Source organism: Cupressus sempervirens, chromosome 3, assembly GCF_028749045.1.
Source record: "Cupressus sempervirens isolate cs-2001-9-10 chromosome 3, ASM2874904v1, whole genome shotgun sequence".
Lineage (NCBI taxonomy): Eukaryota > Viridiplantae > Streptophyta > Pinopsida > Cupressales > Cupressaceae > Cupressus > Cupressus sempervirens.
Window position 1 is genome coordinate 968490163 of NC_143120.1, and position 18940 is coordinate 968509102.

The 18940-nt window shown below is 38.0% G+C and overlaps 1 protein-coding gene across 2 annotated transcripts in view; it reads left to right on the plus strand.

Moving 5' to 3' along the window:
- The window catches only part of LOC149569968 (uncharacterized), a 187066-nt gene that overhangs the window by 22255 nt on the left and 145871 nt on the right, over positions 1-18940 (plus strand). Inside the window, exons 2-4 of one of the 2 annotated variants that reach the window (XM_089822626.1) lie at positions 5194-5401; positions 5647-6344; positions 6485-6772. In XM_089822626.1, coding sequence (XP_089678752.1) covers positions 5194-5401; positions 5647-6344; positions 6485-6772 — 1194 coding nt within the window. The remainder of the gene's footprint in view (positions 1-5193; positions 5402-5646; positions 6345-6484; positions 6773-18940) is intronic. The other variant, XM_089822627.1, reaches the window with a different exon arrangement.

The following is an 18940-nucleotide window of genomic DNA, read 5'->3' on the forward strand; positions in this document are numbered from 1 at the left end:
TTGGGCTAATGCACATGATGACTTTCATGTGAGAAAACTAGCTTTCTCAAGGTTGTCAGTGAGCATGATGAGGGCAATCAGCTGGAGAGGTCTTGATATTCCTAATCAATTGGAAGATGATGAAAATGCGCTAAGGGAAGATTATGATACAGTGGATGGAATAGAGTTGGGTCCAGTGGATTGGGATGATCATTAGGATCCTTCCTTAGAGGCAGTTACAAGGACAGTTGATCTACACACTGAGTCATGGTACAATGAGAAGTTAAGGCAATTACAAAGTTGAACAGAAAGGTGGGGGTAGTAGCCAGCAACCAAGATTTGGAGGTTGAGAAAAGTAAAGAACACTAGTAGCCTCCAACAAAGAAACAAAATGCAGCACCGTCAAGGGAGAGCATAATTGAGGCTAGAAGCGAAGGGGATAATACAAGTGGACAAGGGGTTGCGGTAGAGGTGAGCTTTGACCTAGGATCAAGTGGTTACAGTGATAGTACTGAGTACTCTCCCCTCTTGGAGAACCAACATGGAGATGATGTGACAGTCACTAGTGAAGAAGAAGATAGGCCAACTGATATTAAGGAAGTAAGCTAGGCACTTGAGGCTGTTGGTGATGCTTTGCTAGTCGAACTGTATCCAAATTTGGGGAGATGCACTGCACCACTATGGTTAAGGCAAATGCTTATGCCAAGAGGTGAGGTGGTGACTGCCTGAACAATTGAAGATATTCAAGGGTTAGTGGAAAAGGAAAATAGCGAGAAATAAAGACAAATTGCAAAAATGGTGGCAAAGGTAATTAGGAGCAACGATGAGGGTCACTGAAAAGTTCAGATTGCTATACCAAAGGTTAGCAAGGCAGTAGATGAGATTGTAGCCTAGGAATATGAGATAGTAGAGCATAACTTGGGAAGAATCACAGATGACATGGAATGTGAGGAGATCTAGGAAGGCATGGTTTCAATTAGAGAAAGATTGAGGAAGGCAAACGAAAGGATTGTAAAGTTGGAGGCCAAAAACAAGTATTGGAGAGATTGCTAGCGTATCCAACAGTTGCATTAGACAACCTTTCCGCAAGACAGCGGGAGCAACATAGAAGAAATATCGGCTCGGCTGCACGAAATCAAAGATTGGACCAGTGATGTAATTCAAGATGGGTGAAATTTCTTACCTTCTTTTATCTTGACATTCAGGTCATTGGTGGCTATTAGAGACAGATTCAAAGCATTTGAAGGGGAGTGGAAGGATTTCCTTCCAGTCAAGGACTTAGCCATTCTAGGCTACAGGCATTTATTGAGCTAACAGAGAGATATTTGGAGAGAACCAAGTTGGTAGATAAAGGAGGAATGAGTACGATGGAGTCTTGGATTGTTGCCTTGACCATTAGATTAAGGATGCTTGAAGAGATATAGAATGAGATTGCACAACACAACCCAGGCGTTGACACTTCCATTTCAACTATGATGGGTGACATTAGGGTGGCACTTGATTTTGAAGATATCAAAGAGGAGAACGTTAATGAGATAGAGTTTGGATCGAGATTGGATGAGTTGGGGAAGGTTGCCATAAAAAAGAAACATTTGGGCACCCTTGCCTCCCTCAATGCCTTTATCGGATATGCGAAAGAATATGAGAAGGATCATGAGAAGACATTGCAAGCAACAAGTAGCATGATGAATTCAACTGAGCTCAAGATGAAGCATGCGCTTTGCCCTCACATGAAAGAAATCAACGACAAGCTAGCCAAGTTCATTGCCTTGGCTAAAAAGATGAAAGAAAAGGGTAGAATTATATTAGAGGATCATTTGATGTAAGCCCAAGTGGCAAATTCTCCTTCTTGGGTAGGATAGGTGTCTGATTTTGATTGGCTACCATTTTGGTGCCTTCTCATTGGTTGCCACTTTTCCTTTTTTTTCATTGGTCCATTTATGAGGTGGCGTCTTCTCATTGGCCGATGGGGTGGCAACCCTAAGTAGGGTTTATGGGATTAGATTTGGATCGTTGATTTTGCCTCATAATCTCTACCGTTGGTTGTAATTTTGGCCCCTATCTAAGGACATTTGCTCTCATTTGTAAAGGGTTGAAGAGAATTGTTGCTTAAGATAATACCAAAATGCTTCTCTTATCATTGTTGTGACTTGCATGGTGATTAGGGACACTTGGTGTTATGGCATGGTTTCTACTTCCAATAGTTAATTAGGGTTGAAGAAAATTGTTGCTTAAGATATTACCAAAATTGCTTCTCTATCATTGTTGTGTCTTGCATGGTGATTAAGAGCACTAGGTGTTATTGCATGGTTTCTACTTCCAATAGTTAGAGTTAAATTTCATTGAAGTTGTTAAAGTAGATTTTATTTCAATAAAGTTGTTAAGTAAGAGTAAGAGTAGATGGATAGTTGTATGGTGATATTAGTGGATGTTTGATAGGGATCTATAAACTAGGCCACTAGCATCCTAGCGGCTGGTTAGGAAGCCTTGTGTGGTAATCTAGTCTATTTCCCTTGAATCATTGCATCTGTGGAGGTAGAGTCATTGGTAAGTTTTCATTAGATTTGATCGCTGTCCATTTGCTAATCTTTCCATTCATAGGAGTAGAGGTAAAGTAGCAAGTAGTGTACTAGTTGGAGTTCATTCAAGAAGAAAGTTAGAGAAGTATAAGTCATTGGTGGACTTTCACTCCATCATCATCACCATCAACATCATTTGGCGCTAGTATACATTGCAAAGCTAGATCATTATCGTCACAGCAAAAGTCCAACATCCTTGAATGAATAACGTAAGCCCGCCTACGTGATTAACCAACAAATCCCATTAATATAATTGAGTTAGTATCCATAGGTGTAAGGAACATTGGAATTTTTTTCCTATGTCTTCATGAGTATTTACTTTTCAAGAGAGGGTTGAATGTTTGATATTCCTTATCAAGTATTCAATTCCTATATGTTATGTAGTGGTACAACAGTGGCATCAACAATAAGTAGGAGGTATTTTCCACAGCAACTCAAATTGGTATGTTGCTACCAGGATTTAACTGTTGAGTGTTCGAGTCAAACTCATTGACCCATGTTTCATGAGCAGTGGTTCACAAGGACCCATCTTCCCGAGAATGAATGGAACACTTAGCACTCATTTCATCTAGGTGATGCTCAGAGGGGCGAAGATTTCCCAGTCATCGAAACTTTGTATTTAAAAAATCTGAAACCTTGATTATTTTCTTATTATAATGGACTGTGAAAACATTAAATTCTAAATGTCAAAGTAAAAAATCAAAACCACAAAACTCTAGGAATAAATGTACCCTGGTATAAGTTTTGGAGCATCCAAGGTTCTAACTTCTTCAATCTTAGACCTTCAAACTACCATAAGGTCTCTGATCACGTGAATCATTAAATGAACTTTCTTAACAAAGGAAGAAGTATCAACTCAGGTTCTCATTGGTGTAAATGCCCATTTAAATATACAAAGAATAACGAAAATGAGTGAAAAAGAGATCATACTTATTCTACCAATCTCATTGTGAAGACTGAGTGAAATCCGCTTCCTGTAGGAAATGAGCTCAGGCTGTTTCAGTTCAAAGGGAAAGAGACTGAACCATCACCATTACAACAGGCAATATAAATGAAGAGGTTTATATATCTTTTAGCAGAGAGCTGAAATCAAAATTTCTTTAGTGTATCAAATTAATTCAGAGGCCTCTTTGAAACTTGCTGTAGATATTTGCTAGCAATAGAAACACGAGAAAACAAACCTTCCCATTGATCATCAATTCAACCTCACATGTTTCTTCAATTCACTTTATGTTGTTAAATGACTATCCTGGCAGTGCTAGCTTTTGTCATATGAGTGGATTCCATTCCTCTATTTATCTGGAAAGCACTAATGTTCAGCATTTGACCCTTTTTCATTGTATTGCTTCTCTAGGATATAGGTTGGTATTGGACAAACTTTTAAATGTAAACAGAGTTAGAAAGATTAGCACTGATATTATCCCTTTGGTATTATAGCTACAATAAGTCCAAAGTGAGAGGACCCCAGAAATATGCATTCTCTGGCAAAATACAGACATTTTTTGCAGATGTGGTGGTCACACAAGAATGGCCATGTGGTCACACAAGCAAGGTCATGTTTCCCATTCATTTGTTGCATTGTGCTCATTTTTAGTCAGCATTGTACATTGAGAATCTGCATGTAATGTTCAAAGTTTGTCCTTCAAAAAAATTTTTGCTCCTCTGGGAAGGTTAGCATTGGACAAACTTCGAATGTCAACATAGTTATAAAGATTACTGTTGATATTTATCTTTTAGATATTGTAGGTACAATAAGTCCAAAGGGACAAGGCCCAGAAATATGCATTCTGGCAAAATACCAAAACTTTTTGCAGATGTTGTGATCACATGAGAATGACCATGTTTCCCATCCATTTGTTGCACTCTACTCATTTTTAGCGAGCATTGTAAGTTAACAACCTCCATGAAATGCATACTCTGGTCAGTAAGGCAGATTCCCAGAAGAATGGCAGGTTTCTACCAGAAAATCAGTTCCTTATTGATATCTATCAGATTCTAAATAACTCCAACGTGGAATTTAACCTTCAGTGTAATGTTTTTAGTCATTACCTTCAATGGACTTTTTTTTAGGATAACTATGATTGATTTTTGAGAAGAGATTGGCAAAGATTTGTCAACCCATTTCAATCAATGTATAGTGGGTCAAAGGATCTCATTCTCTCTCTGCACATATGCTTTTTCTAATCCACATTGCCTCAACCACATTGTGTGTCTGGGATCCTAATCTTTTAGCCAACTAGAATGTAGGTGAATTAGATTGTAAGTTGTAACATTGTTTTGGTTTTATATAACTTTGCATAGCAGATCAGAACAGAATCATGTAGAAGACATATAACCATAGATCAATTCCCTTTCTATCTCATTGTTCACTGAAGAAGTCCTGGATGAAGGTTTCAGTGTTAGACTTCAAATGTCTGGGTGGGGTTAGTAAATTCTAACTAATAATTTTCCACTGAAATTTGTCTTTCACTACTTCCTTAGCCTTCTGAATGTCATTTTATTATTAACTGATGGTGTTCTACTCTGCATATGCAACTCTTTTTATGCTTCTTTGCTTTATAATTGCCTTTTGGATTAAACAGAACAGATTAATTGAAATTGCATAATGATCTTTGGTTAGCATGATGTCTTGCAGATTGATCGGGTAAAGATTGCAATCACTTCCTTGCGTAAATGTGCATCAGATTTCTTTTGTATAATTGAATCTGGCCCTGATGCAGAAAGCTTGTGGATTCAACAATGCAGAGCTGAGGGAAGCATATGGAGCAGTGAAATTTTCTTTTCAGATCTATTGTCTATGCTTCCAGTTGCAGTTTCCCGTTGTCCTGATCTATTAGAACCAGGTTCAACTTTCTGTAAGATTTGTAAATCTTATCTTTGAGTTAGCATTATAAATAGTTTTAGTTAATGATTTGGCCTCTTCAGCTTTTTGTATCTTTATCTTTCATTTATATCTTTGATTTAGTCTGAAGGTGTATTGCCTCTTAAGTGTGTCCTTAAGTCGTCAATAATCCAACATATTCATTGCTCGTTATAAATATATTCTGACATGGTAACTAAACTGAATTTAATTTCTTTGTTTATGCAGAAATTCTAGTGAAGGGTCTGCTTACAGCAAAATGGGGTGGGGTCCTTCTAGCGGCTATCTTAATAAATAATCCTCTCTTGTGTCAAGAGAGTGTGATATTGCTTGCTGAATTTTTATCAAAGTCCCTGAGAAAAATAGAAATAGACCCTCTGTCTTCTGATATATCCGTTTTCTTAGACAACAGTGATCAATGTCAAGCCTCCAAGGATGCTAGCAAATATAAACTAAATCGTGGAGTTTTTCATTGCATACAGCAGACATGTTTGGTATTTGTATTTTTGTGCCAATCTGTTCCCCAGTTAGCTGTAGGTTGTCGAGAAGCTCTTGTTAAAAAATGCATCTTTGCAGACATGGTTATGCACATAACTCTTGAACTATTGCATGATGAGCTTGACTTTCTTTCAAGAGTAATCTTCTCTGATAAACAGACTTCTGAATGGATGCTTTTATTTATTAGCTCGGGACAAAAGAAACACAGATCTTTTCTACCAAGTTTAACTCAAGCGAGTAATATTTCAAAGGAATTCAAATTATATATTGGTGACCTGGAGGGCATTATTCAACGTTTACGGCGAGTACTTCTTGTCGATGCAGAAATGTTATTTAATGAACATGGCTGGAGAGGACAGTTGCATGGGCATCTAAGGTTATACTGTGTACTCATCTGTGCATGTGACCTGCAACCCACCCATGAGGAGGTCAACTCTGTTAACTTGTAAATTTTTCTTCTAGTAGCCTGGATATTAGTATAATGCTGTAACTATTTTCTCGTTAATACCATTTTATGACCAGCATATTGTGTTCTGTGTTGTCTGATTACCTCTCCTGCTAATGACAGGTAATGTTCTGGCTTCATGCGTTAGCTGGTAAAACTGTAACTCAAAGTCAAGTAACAAGTAACCAATCCAAGGGATTTGTTGCTGAACGTACATTTCAGTTGGGGATTGCATTTCTTTGTCTGGTACCTGGCCTTTTAAGCTCAGTGACAAAGACTCATTATTATGTTTGTGTATTCTTTCTACTATGGCCTGTTGTTTCTCAATCAGAGTCGCTGAAGCCAGAAACAGAAGTGGCAGTGTGGTTAGTTGTACAGCTACTACTAACAAACTACCCTGGTATTGCCATGGTAATGAGAAGTAAATATATGGGTCTATGTGGCTTATAGAAAAGTCAAAATGAGAATGTTTGGTTGTTTTTGGAAATAACATTGAAAATACTTTGCTTGGTAGAATTTTGTAAATGCTATTACATTTTGAAGCACAGAAAGAAATGCAAAGTATGGATAGTAACCTGACGGCAAGCTCAATGCTACTGTTGATTAATATTCCTACCATCTAAATACAATCAAATCTCTCAGTTGGGCTGTGTTCTAGTTGCAAATTGGAGTCTGTCTATGCCAATAGCCCAGGTTCAATTGCTGATAGACAGGCTTCTATATTTAAACTGGTTTGAGACCTGTTGAAATCCATGTGTTGTTGGCAACACACACAAACTGCAAATTTATTAGTGAGATGATTGCTCCTTAAAATCAAAATGGAGTTCTTTCAGGTTATTAAAATTTTACACCTTGCAGAAATAGCATTTTATGGTCAATAAAGCCAGAGTGATAACTTATATGCTGATGCATTCATTTATGTGTAATAAGTCTTCATCATTTTTTTCACTGTCATTACTGGAGCCAGTTTCTTCGCTTGAACTAGATTGCTAATCTTTAAATACTTTGTTTCCAGCATTTACTGTAACAATCTCTTCCAATTTTCATTGCCATAGTTCTTGGTTCTCGTATCTCATGCCATCCTATCTATATGGATATCATATCCATCTCTGTCTCTGGTATAGGTATCAGCTGAAGTCAATGTCTATTGGATGTCTTTTTGTCTACAACCAAGTATATATCCTTCACTCTAATTTTTGGCTGGGTTATTTGTATCTAGTTGTTGATAGAATCTGAAAAGATGATTAACCTAGAATAATTAGTGCAAACAAATAGACATAGAATTGGGAATGAAAATGATACAAGATCAAAATAATTACACAAAGTTAGCTTTCAAGAGGGAACTACAAATCCCAAAGACACCAATTAGCATTAGGAGTAGCATTAGGAGAATGCAAAAGCAAAATCCACAGAATGCAGTTACACTACAATAGAATAGAGTAAGACTAGCTGGGAGTGAGTATGTATAGGAAATTCAAATGAGAGAGGGGAGAGGTGACAAATATGACCAATGGGAAGAGACCACCACAACAGCCTACAAAAGGCAAGTGTAATTCCCATGGAAGATGGCGACACCTTGCACCCACTCACGCTAATTATTCATTTTATTAATCCTAAGTAAGCTTAATAAAGAATGTAGTAAAAATCTAGGAATGGGAAAATAAATAACAAACTAGGAAATAAAAACCTACACTAACACCCATCTTTAGCATAGCTTAAGTGGGTGAAAAGATGATGGGTCCCAAGTTCCAACAAATAAGGCCATTTCTAGTGACGCTTCCTACAAAAGTTCTTCCCAGAAGTCTCCTAAGATAGAGAGTAAGGATGACCAAGAGGCCCTCTCTATAATGCCCCTTTTTAAAGGGAATAATTTTCTATTTTTGGCAAAGTCTTATTTGTAATTTGTGGCTACCTTGTCTTTGGTAAGAACCTACTTCTAACTTGTGGTGTTTTTGTGCCATGTTTTGGGCCACACCGTCATGTCCCTTTCCTTGCATTATTGTTATGGCGCCAGGTTAATCTATCTCCACATCCAGATAGATTAATGGCATCAACAGTTAGGATGCTTACTAGTCACATGGAAGATTTATCTTAAGTACATCATTTATTAAATTAAAAGTTCTTTGATAAAGTTACTTTATAAAGTCATTTACTTTATACAGTGACTTAAGTGACTACAGGACGAAATTGTTGTTTTATCTCACATCTCTTATTCCAACTCTTTTCCCTCACTTCGAGGTTATAAATAAGAGACTTAGCCTTGGGATTTATACATAAGAATTTATGAATTGAATATATTGAAAGTTCTGGTTGCTTTAATGTGACTAGTATTTCCAAAAGACGACAAACCTTTTGGAAACAAGTGAAGCTAGACGAAAACCTAGTGTTCACATGATTGGTTCAGCTACTATGGTTGGGTGAAAATCGAAATACCTAGAAATCTGAGTGACTCGGCAAACAACAGACTCAGTACCAAGTTTGATTTGATGTTTTGGCAGATTTTTGGGTCTTAGCAGGGTTAGACTTTGGTAGTTCCACTGCAGTCGAGAAGGTCATAGCGTATCCGCCGCAAAGTAGGGCCCTTGGTTACTAGTCGCCGTAAGTCCACAAGAAGACACGAGTTGTATCCAGCATAGAGAACGACTACCCCAGCATCCAGCAAGACATCGACAGCAGAGGGAAGTCTGGAGCGGTCTTTGAGGACGTGTTTTAATATAGCTGAGACAAGGAAGGAACTCACAGGATACTGATGATAGTCAGCTCGGGTTGAGATGAAGTCAAGTTGCCGTCGTCCAAATAGACTTGGGTATCTCTGCCAATAGGTGATACGCAAGGATCACGGGTCTGTCACCATTCACTCCTCTTGTATTTGTTTGTATTACACATATTAAATGTGAATGACTGCCTATGTTGTACCACCAATATAGTAACTTATATGAAGGCTGGTAATCACATGATTGGTTCAGCTACTATGGTTGGGTGAAAATCGAAATACCTAGAAATCTGAGTGACTCGGCAAACAACAGACTCAGTACCAAGTTTGATTTGATGTTTTGGCAGATTTTTGGGTCTTAGCAGGGTTAGACTTTGGTAGTTCCACTGCAGTCGAGAAGGTCATAGCGTATCCGCCGCAAAGTAGGGCCCTTGGTTGCTAGTCGCCGTAAGTCCACAAGAAGACACGAGTTGTATCCAGCATAGAGAACGACTACCCCAGCATCCAGCAAGACATCGACAGCAGAGGGAAGTCTGGAGCGGTCTTTGAGGACGTGTTTTAATATAGCTGAGACAAGGAAGGAACTCACAGGATACTGATGATAGTCAGCTCGGGTTGAGATGAAGTCAAGTTGCCGTCGTCCAAATAGACTTGGGTATCTCTGCCAATAGGTGATACGCAAGGATCACGGGTCTGTCACCATTCACTCCTCTTGTATTTGTTTGTATTACACATATTAAATGTGAATGACTGCCTATGTTGTACCACCAATATAGTAACTTATATGAAGGCTGGTAATCATTAATAATTTCGTACCATGATTTTGTGCATAATCAGCATTTTGAGTTCTATTAGATTAATTGTTTCTTTCTCAAGCAAATTTCAATGCAATAGTAAATTAGAGATAGTCATTTACTTTATTAAAGGTAGCTAATGACACGCCAACTGTTTAACAAAATGCACCAAGTATAAAAAGGGGAATAGTTGAACGTAATTATCAGAGATACCTGAACTTTGTTTAATGTTGAGCACCAATTGTTTGTTAGATTGTCATTAGTCATTCTGGAATTTTCGTTGTTAGCTAAGAGTGAGAATATTACACACACATTTGAATTTGTATTGGGGCCAACTTGCTTGTTCAAGGAGTTGTGGACCTCATATACATTTGGTGTCCTTGGAGCATTTGTAAGTCATTGATCATCTCACTATCTTTCTGCTTGCAATTTGAGTTTGGAATTAAGTCTTGTTTTTGTAGTTTGGGGGTACAAAACCTTCCCTAGTCTGTTAGGTTTTCCCAAAATTGTGAAGTCTTTATTTGAGGACAAATTTGTAATAATCAGAGATATTCTAGTCTTAAAAACCACAAATATTAAGTTGTTAGCAATTCATTTCTGTTGTTTGCATACATGTTAGCAAGAGTAATCAGCTATGCATGGTATGTTATCATTGATCGCAATTACTTTTCATTTACTCTGGACTATTTTGTAGAGTAGATACTTTACTAGAGGATTAATACTTGGGAGTTATCAATTTATTAGAAGTAGAGTTCAAGAAAGTTAGCAAGATTAGTTTGGATTGAGCATAATCAATAGAGTTAGAGGAAATAAATGTTGAGCAAGATTGTAGACATAATTATGTGCAATCCAATCATCGCAAAGCTCGAAGTGTTTGCATCAAGAGATATTCATTGTTGAATATTGGGTTGACAGTTTTGTGAAGAACATGATAGTTTGGAATGGTTTACCAGGTGATGGATTTATTGAAGATAAGTTTTATAATAAGTTATATTTGGTTTAGTTGACATCAAAATTGTTTACTCTTGGTTAGCAAGCATTTTTGTGTTGTTTTGGTTGAGGATTTTGTACGTTTTGTTTTGGGAGCCAACATGATTTATGTTTCTGAGCCAAAGATCATATATGTTATCGATTTTCGATTGCAAAGAGTATGCATGTTATGTGAAAGGCATATATGATGCGCAAATGCAAATTATGTGTTTAGAGATTGTATTGATGTAGAGTTATGATCAAAGCTTCATCAAAATTGTCCAAGCATTGTTGATGCTACTAGTTAGTTCACTAAAGATAGTAAGTCCAATTTTGTTTTGTAATTTGATTAGTGAACCCGATTCAGAGAATCTATTTGTGTAATAGAACGGTGAGCTCCAGGTTGGTGCCTAAATGCTAGTGCGTTCCCAAACTCTCTATACTTATGCCTTTAATCGAGCACTTATTATTGTAGTAGTGACGTTATTGTGGGTAACATCTCCATCGGTTTTTCCTCTTAACCGGGTTTTCCTTGAAAACAAAATATGGTGTTATGAGTACTTTGATTGTCTTTGTTGTGTTTTAGTTTTCTTTCTATATTCTTTATATGGTATTTGTGCAAATGGTTTGAAGTTAATAAAAAAGCTAGAATACCGGTTCACCCACCTCTCCCCCTTGGTATTCTTCGATCCTAATTAGTATTGGAGCTTTGTGCCTTGGAAGAAGACAAACACCTTGAGGAGAACCCTAATGTAAACTGACAACGTTCAGAAGCAACTCTTGATTACACTTGAAGACATTGACAAGCAGAAAGCAGAGAACATTGAGTTGAAGGAAAGCTTAAGGAAGTTGATGGTTTATCAAGTCTCTTAGAGATCAGTTGAATAAGTCACAATCTAAGAGGAGAGAAGTCATTCGTTAGATAAAATCAGATGGGAGCACTGGTATTAAGGTTGACAAATTTTCGTTGGAGAAACTTGAGAAGGTAATGAAACAAAAAAGAGGAATTGCAAAATGAGATGGAGATCATAGTTCTTAGGTTGACTAAGGATCTGAATCAGAGGCAAGAAATCCAAGAAAAACTTGATAAGGCCTTAAAGGAAAAATCAGATGAATGTCATAAATTGAACACTTAGATCAGTTAGATGCAACTTGATTTGGATGAAACAAAGCATAATGAGCAAGAACTTGAGATAGTGGATGAAGTCTTAAGTAATGACTTAGTCGAACCAAAGAAATTCAAAGATTGTTTCAAATTGAGCATTGAAAAGCTTGATGAGTAGTTGGTAAGGAAAACTTTGGTTGGAGATAAGCAATGGTTAGGTTATGATCAAGGAGAATGTCTTAAGGCAGCTGACGCTAGAGAAGATCAGATTGAGAAACCCAAAGAGGAACCTACAAATCAGACTGATGAGTAGATATTCAATGGAAGATGTTTTACGTGCGACAAACTTGGTCATAGGTTAAAGGAATGCCAGAGCAATTTAAATGCTACACTTTTTATCGAAAATTGTTTTACATGTTGGCAATATGGTCACAAATATAGATAATGCAAATCTAGAAGAAGATCGGAGATTAGACCTAATACTAATGGAGGGAATCCTACATGCTACAAATGTAATAACTTTTGACGCATTGTAAGGAACTGTAGGCTGAGGACTAATATGAATGATCAGAGGTATGTTAATCAAGATGTTTGTTACAAATGCAATAATTATGGACATATTGCTAGGAATTGCAAATTTAGAGTCAATAGAGCAAGAATGAATGGTTTGGTTAAGAGGAATAATGCAAACAATGAGGACAAAGGAAATAAAATTGATGTAAGCCAAGTTAAAGATGACATGGGTTAGGAAAGAACAAATTGATTCTATTGGACAGATTGCACCCACCCCTAATGTGAATTCTTAATCAACAACTTGATTAGGTCAAAGATCTAATGGGGAGAATATAGTAGAAAATTTGAAGACCCCTGGAGAGGCATCATTTTTAAAATGTGATATTGAGTGCAGTTGAAAATTGATCCTAGAATGCTACATTTTGAATTGCAAGCAAAGTTATTGATATATTGGTGATGACAAACGATTTATCGGTTTACTGGTTTTTATAATCTTTTTGGGAGTTAGCTTATGGACGACATTTAATGACCAAATTAAAATAATAAGTGAATCACGACTTATATTATTCACATTGTGACTTGAAGAGCTTGAGGAGAGGAGATCTAAGGCAATTTGGCAAGAGATTTGAGCAATTTGTCAGATTTGCAAGACTTTTAATTATAATCATGAGTATCCCTCAGATAGTTAGCATTATGTAGAAACCTAGGTATGAATTCAAATTGCACCCACTTAAATCATTGAAGAGGCGCATTTTCACATTAGCCCCACAATGTTATGCATGTTGAGGACATTCGCATATATTCATTGCAAATTGGATGAAATTGATAGTTTGGATATTCAAAAGCAATATAAGCCTATGTGTGAGAACAAAATCTTGAAGGATGAAGTTTTCGAAGCTAAAGGAAGTTAATCTAATTCAATATGACTTTGTGGAGTTTAATAAACCAAAATGGATTAAGATAGTGTTTAGCAAGATTCATGATAATTTTTTTAGATTAATGATCAACCAATCAAGATTATAGAGGAGCTTATTTGGGAAGTCATTGGATTTAGTGTCACCATTGAAATTGCTAATCTGAAATCAACTAAGCATAAGGTTGTAGAGGAGCTTACTAAGTCAAAATGGGATCAGAGAGCTATGACTGTTTACGATATCATTAAGCCAAATGTAAAACTTGCTTCTATGATTCTTGGTTACAAGGTATACTATAGCAGCATTCAATATCAGCCGCTATCATTTTTATTGCTTATTGAATGTTTAAGGAAGACACTTAATTATTGGAAAACTTGGATAGAGGATTAGGGATAGAACAAAGATATTCAAGTACTGTTCTTTGATTGTACTCATATTTATTTTCTTGATGAACTTCATTCTTGGAGTTACTTGCAAAAGGATGTACCTTTAGCACATTAGATATCATAATTTTATTAGTCATAGGATGTGTCACAAGGTTCATCGAATTTTAGGCATGAGGTTTGAAATTCGGCAAATGAATAAAAAAATAATAAAGTTCGAAAAAATTCGCATCAAGTTCATATGACTAAAGTGACTCAAACCCTTCTAAAAATACATTTAAATAATATCCTTTCATAGAGGTTTCTGAGGCATAGGGAAAAGCTTATCACAGTGTTCTAGGAAATTGTCTATTGTTTAGTGGCTCTCTTGTTGGTGTTAACATTTGTGGCTGCTAATCTCTGTTTGCGTTTTTCACTTGTGGGCACTAAGAATCCATCACTTGTGGTTGCTTTGTTGCTGGAAACCCTTGTGCATGGCTTGGTATGCTGGAAACCCTTACATTGTCGTTGGTTGTTGAAACCTTCCAGTTCACTACCCACCAAAGTCGTTCACTGATGGCCAAAGCTCGCCAGTTGCACAAATTTCTAAAGATTTTCAATTTATATAGAACTTTACATTTTATCATAGGTTTTCCCATTTCGTTTTTATTTATTTTTTAGTTTAGAATTATCAATGTTCATAATTTTGAAGTTTATAATTGTTTAATTAATAATATTAAATCGTTTTAATTTTACTTCTTATTTTAGAAGTCAAAAGTTTATATGAATATTATTTTTAAATTTTAATATCTAATATTTAGTATTATTTTAATATAGTAATCTAAATACAGAAGATTCAGATTGTAATAAATAGTTTATATAGTTTTTTTTTTTTTTTGGGAAAAAGGGGTAAAAATTTATTCAGAAAAAGCCAAATTACAAAGGCCTCAGGCCCAATCCATCAAACCACTACCTAAAAGCCATTAAGTTCTATCTTTTTCCACTAAAAGCTCGAAAATCCCCACATAATCAGCAGGAAGATCATCTCTATCGGAAATACCCCAACCAACTCCTTTCTCCGAAGCCCATTTAGCCAAGACATTAGCCACCCCATTCCATTCCCTGGGAATATGACAAAATGAGATCTCATCTACAAAGCTACTCAAGTGAAGAATCTCTCTAACAAGAGAGGCAATATGCCAGTTACAGTCCTCTATTCTCTGGTTCCTTATCATGTCCACAACAATCTGAGAGTCTAATTCACACACTATTCTCCTCCATCCAAGAGAGCAAGCGCGCTCCATAGCTACCTTAATGGCTAAGGCCTCCATCACGTTATTGGAATGAACTCCTTTGTGAACAGAGAATATGAAAGAAACCTTGCCATCTGCATCTCTCCCGATCCCTCCCACACCAGCCTGTCCAGGATTCCCACGGGAGGAGCCGTTAGTGTTAATCTTTAGGACACCATCTGGTGGAGGTCTCCATCTCCCTATCCTACACACTCTCCTTTTTAGAGGCTGAGATCTCTTACTGCTTCTACTACCCAACCCGTTGTTCACCAATCCCAAATTCCTAACTGTCTTGAAGTCATGAGGATCCATTGGCTCCGTCGTATCACATTTAGCATAGATAGTTTCCTGAAGCTTGCTCAAGATCACCTGCCATAATTTAGTGACTCCTAGGCTGGAGTTACAGTAAATCCAACGATTACGCTCCAACCAAAGATTCCAAAGAATGAAGGAAGGTCCAACAGCCCAGGCCACCTGGAGGAATGAAGTTTTCGCAAGGGGCCTACCCAGGCTATCCCAAAACTCAATAAGAGATTCAGCATGAATGCATCCATGACACCATGCCTCCCACCACTTATGCCAGATTTCTCTAGAGAGAGGGCATAAGAAGAATAAATGAGAAACATCTTCTCCATGCATCCTACAAAGGGGACAAAGCGAAGGACCTTGAAATCTTCTTCTCTGGAGGTTATCCCAAGTAAGACACTTTTTTTGAGCAACCAGCCAAAGAAAAAAATTTCATTTAGGCCATGAGAATCTATTCCAAACCTTCTGCCACCAGTTTCTTGGATTTCATTATACTGACTATCCAGCCGAGCATACCCCTGGGCCACACTGTAAATGCCTTTAGGGCTGGGACCCCAAGCCAGGATATCTTTGTCCTTAGAAGAACTGCACAGCCTAAGAGAGAGAAGATTGGCCAGCTCAGCCCGAATCTTCAAGGAGCCCCCCGGGGGCCAATCCTGAGGATCCTTCCAACTAGCTACAATCATCGAACCACATCTCTTCATAGTTTTGAAGTGAACAACTTTGGTGTATCCTGCAGCTGAAAAAATCAGACATAGAGGCTGAAGATGTGGATCGCTGGAGAGAATTGGAGGATAGCCATCCCAAGAGTCTTGCTAGAATAACACACTTGATCCCTCATTACATATCCAGAAGAGGCCGTCCTTGATGAGAGGAGCACCTTTTTTAAGAGTGTTCCAAATAAAGGATCCCTTACCATCCAGCTCCAGTTTAGGAATATCCTGAAGATCTCCTCCTGGGAAGTACTTATGGGCTAGAATTTTAGCCCAACCGCGATCTTGCTTCTTGCACCATCTCCAATATAACTTAGCTGCCAAAGCCTTGACAACAAGAGCCATACATTTAAGGCCTAATCCCCCCGCAAACTTAGGCAGGCAAACAGTGTCCCACTTGACCAAGCTCCATCTAGAAGAGAGGAGATTGCTTGACCAAAGGAATTGTCGCGACAAAGCATCAAAATCTTTCATAACTCCAATGGGAGGAGTTTGCACCAGACACTTATAAATGGGAAGAGCTTGAATCACAGTCTTGAGGAGGGTGACTCTTCCAGCCGAGGAGAGCCATCTATGAGTCCAATGACTCACCTTGCTACGAAATTTGTCCAACAGACCTTGCTAATAATCTTTCAGTTGAGTCCCCAGAGCTAGTGGAACTCCAAGATAAATCAAAGGAAGGGAAGTAACTTGAAACTTGAGAATTCTAGCAATCTTGACCTGAATCGACTGAGGAGTATTAAAGAAATAAATAGATGATTTACCTTCATTAATCTGCTGTCCAGAAGCTTTCAAATAAGTATCCAAAATCGCTTTGAAGTTCCTTGCTTCATTTATGGTAGCCAAACCCATCAATCTAGTATCATCCACAAATTGGAGGTGCGTGTATGCTGGAATATCATTGTGCCACTTCCAGCCATGAACAAGCCCCTTTCCTGCTTGAGATTTTATAAATCTGCCCAGAGCCTCTGCCATAATGATAAATAGATATGGAGAGATAGGATCCCCCTGCCGAAGCCCCCGAGAAGCAGAGAAAAGATCAGTAGGTTCTCCATTAATAAGGACTGAAAAGGATGTGGAATTCACACAGCTGAGAACCCAATCCACCCACTCCATATCAAATCCAAAAGCAAGAAGCACACGACCAAGGAACTCCCAACTAACTCGGTCGTAAGCTTTAGCTAAATCCAGCTTAATGAACATAGCTTTTTCCTTGGATGCGGCCATAGAATGAATAGCTTCCAAAGCAATAACCACTCCATCAAGAATCTGCCTACCACCAACATAACCTCCTTGTTCCTCAGAAATCAAAGAGGCAAGAAAAGGCTTAAGCCTTTCAAAAATTAATTTTGTGATAATTTTGTACGTGACATTACATAAAGCAATAGGTTTGAATTGATCCAACCTGTTAGCTCCATCAATCTTGGGGATGAGAGTCAGGAAAGTAGCATTCAAGGATTTGAGCATTTGTTTATTTTGATATGATTCCCGAACAACTTCTAGAAGATCAAACTTAATAATCTCCCAAAACTCCTGGAAAAATTCAATGGGAAATCCATCTGGGCCCGGGGCTTTACCTTTCTTCATACCAAATACCACCTTCTCCAGTTCTTCAAGCATAACAGGTTTTAATAGATCTCTATTCATACTGCCAGACACAAGATGAGGAATGCAATCTAAAATAGCCCTTGTCTCCACCAAAGAAACAGGTTCCTCCTTAGAGAAGAGCTGAGAGAAGTAATTAGTGGCCTCTAAAGAAATTGCCTCCCTGGAAGAGAGATGATTTCCAGAAGAAGAAACAAGAGAAGTAATGGAATTTCCAAACTTGCGAGCTTTGACAGTGTTGTGGAAGAAAGTCATGTTTCTATCTCCTTCCTGCAACCAATCCACCTGAGACTTTTGTTTCCAGAAAATTTCCTCACGAAGTTCCCATTCTTCAATCTCTCTCAGAGCTGAGGATTCTTCAGACATTAAATCAGGAGTCATTCCATGGTCCCTGATCTGGCGAGTGACATTGTCCAACCTGGCCCGGGCTTCCCTTAAATGCTCTTGAAGGTTCCCAAAACACTGTTTATTCCACTGTTTCAACCTGAATTTCACATGCTGAAGTCTCTTCTCAAAGGTGTACATGGAAGTACCATGAGGGGGCCTGCCTTCATACCACCAGGCTATCATGAGATTTTCAAGAGAAGGATCCCTCAACCACATCAGCTGAAACTTGAAAGAGGGATTCTTAGAAGTCTTGAAAGGAGAGATAGAGAGCCTGATAGGCCAGTGGTCAGAGCCTCTCCAATCAAGAATATCTGAACTGGTGGCCCATCTAAAATTCATCCAAAAACAAGATACCAGGAACCTATCAAGCCTTTCAGAGATAGCCTCCATCCCACTTCTTCTGTTATTCCAGGTGAACAAACCATAAGCAGGTTTAACATCAATAAGGTTCAAAGAACTAATATTGTCTCTAAGCATACTAGAAGAAGGACCCAATCGAGAAATCCCGCCCCTCTTTTCCTCAACATTAGTAACTGCATTAAAATCTCCAGCAACAATCCAAGGAAGGAAAGGGTCTAAAGAACGGACAAATATAATATGTGACCACATAAGAAATTTGCCAACTAAGTCAATAGGAGCATAAATGTTGGAAAACAAGCACCTTTCACCTGTCTCAAAGTGAGAAGCCATAAAAGAGATGGAGGATCTGCTCACAATCCACCACAGGGGAGTCACCTTCTTAGGATTCCAGAGACAAGCAAGACCGCCTGAGCTCCCTTGAGCATCTATTGCGTGCCAGCTACCATGGGGCCATAACTTTGGCCCACAACTATTCAATTCGTCAACTGAAAGTTTAGTTTCCTGAATGAAAAAAAATCTAGAGAGTGAGAATCAATCAATCTACGA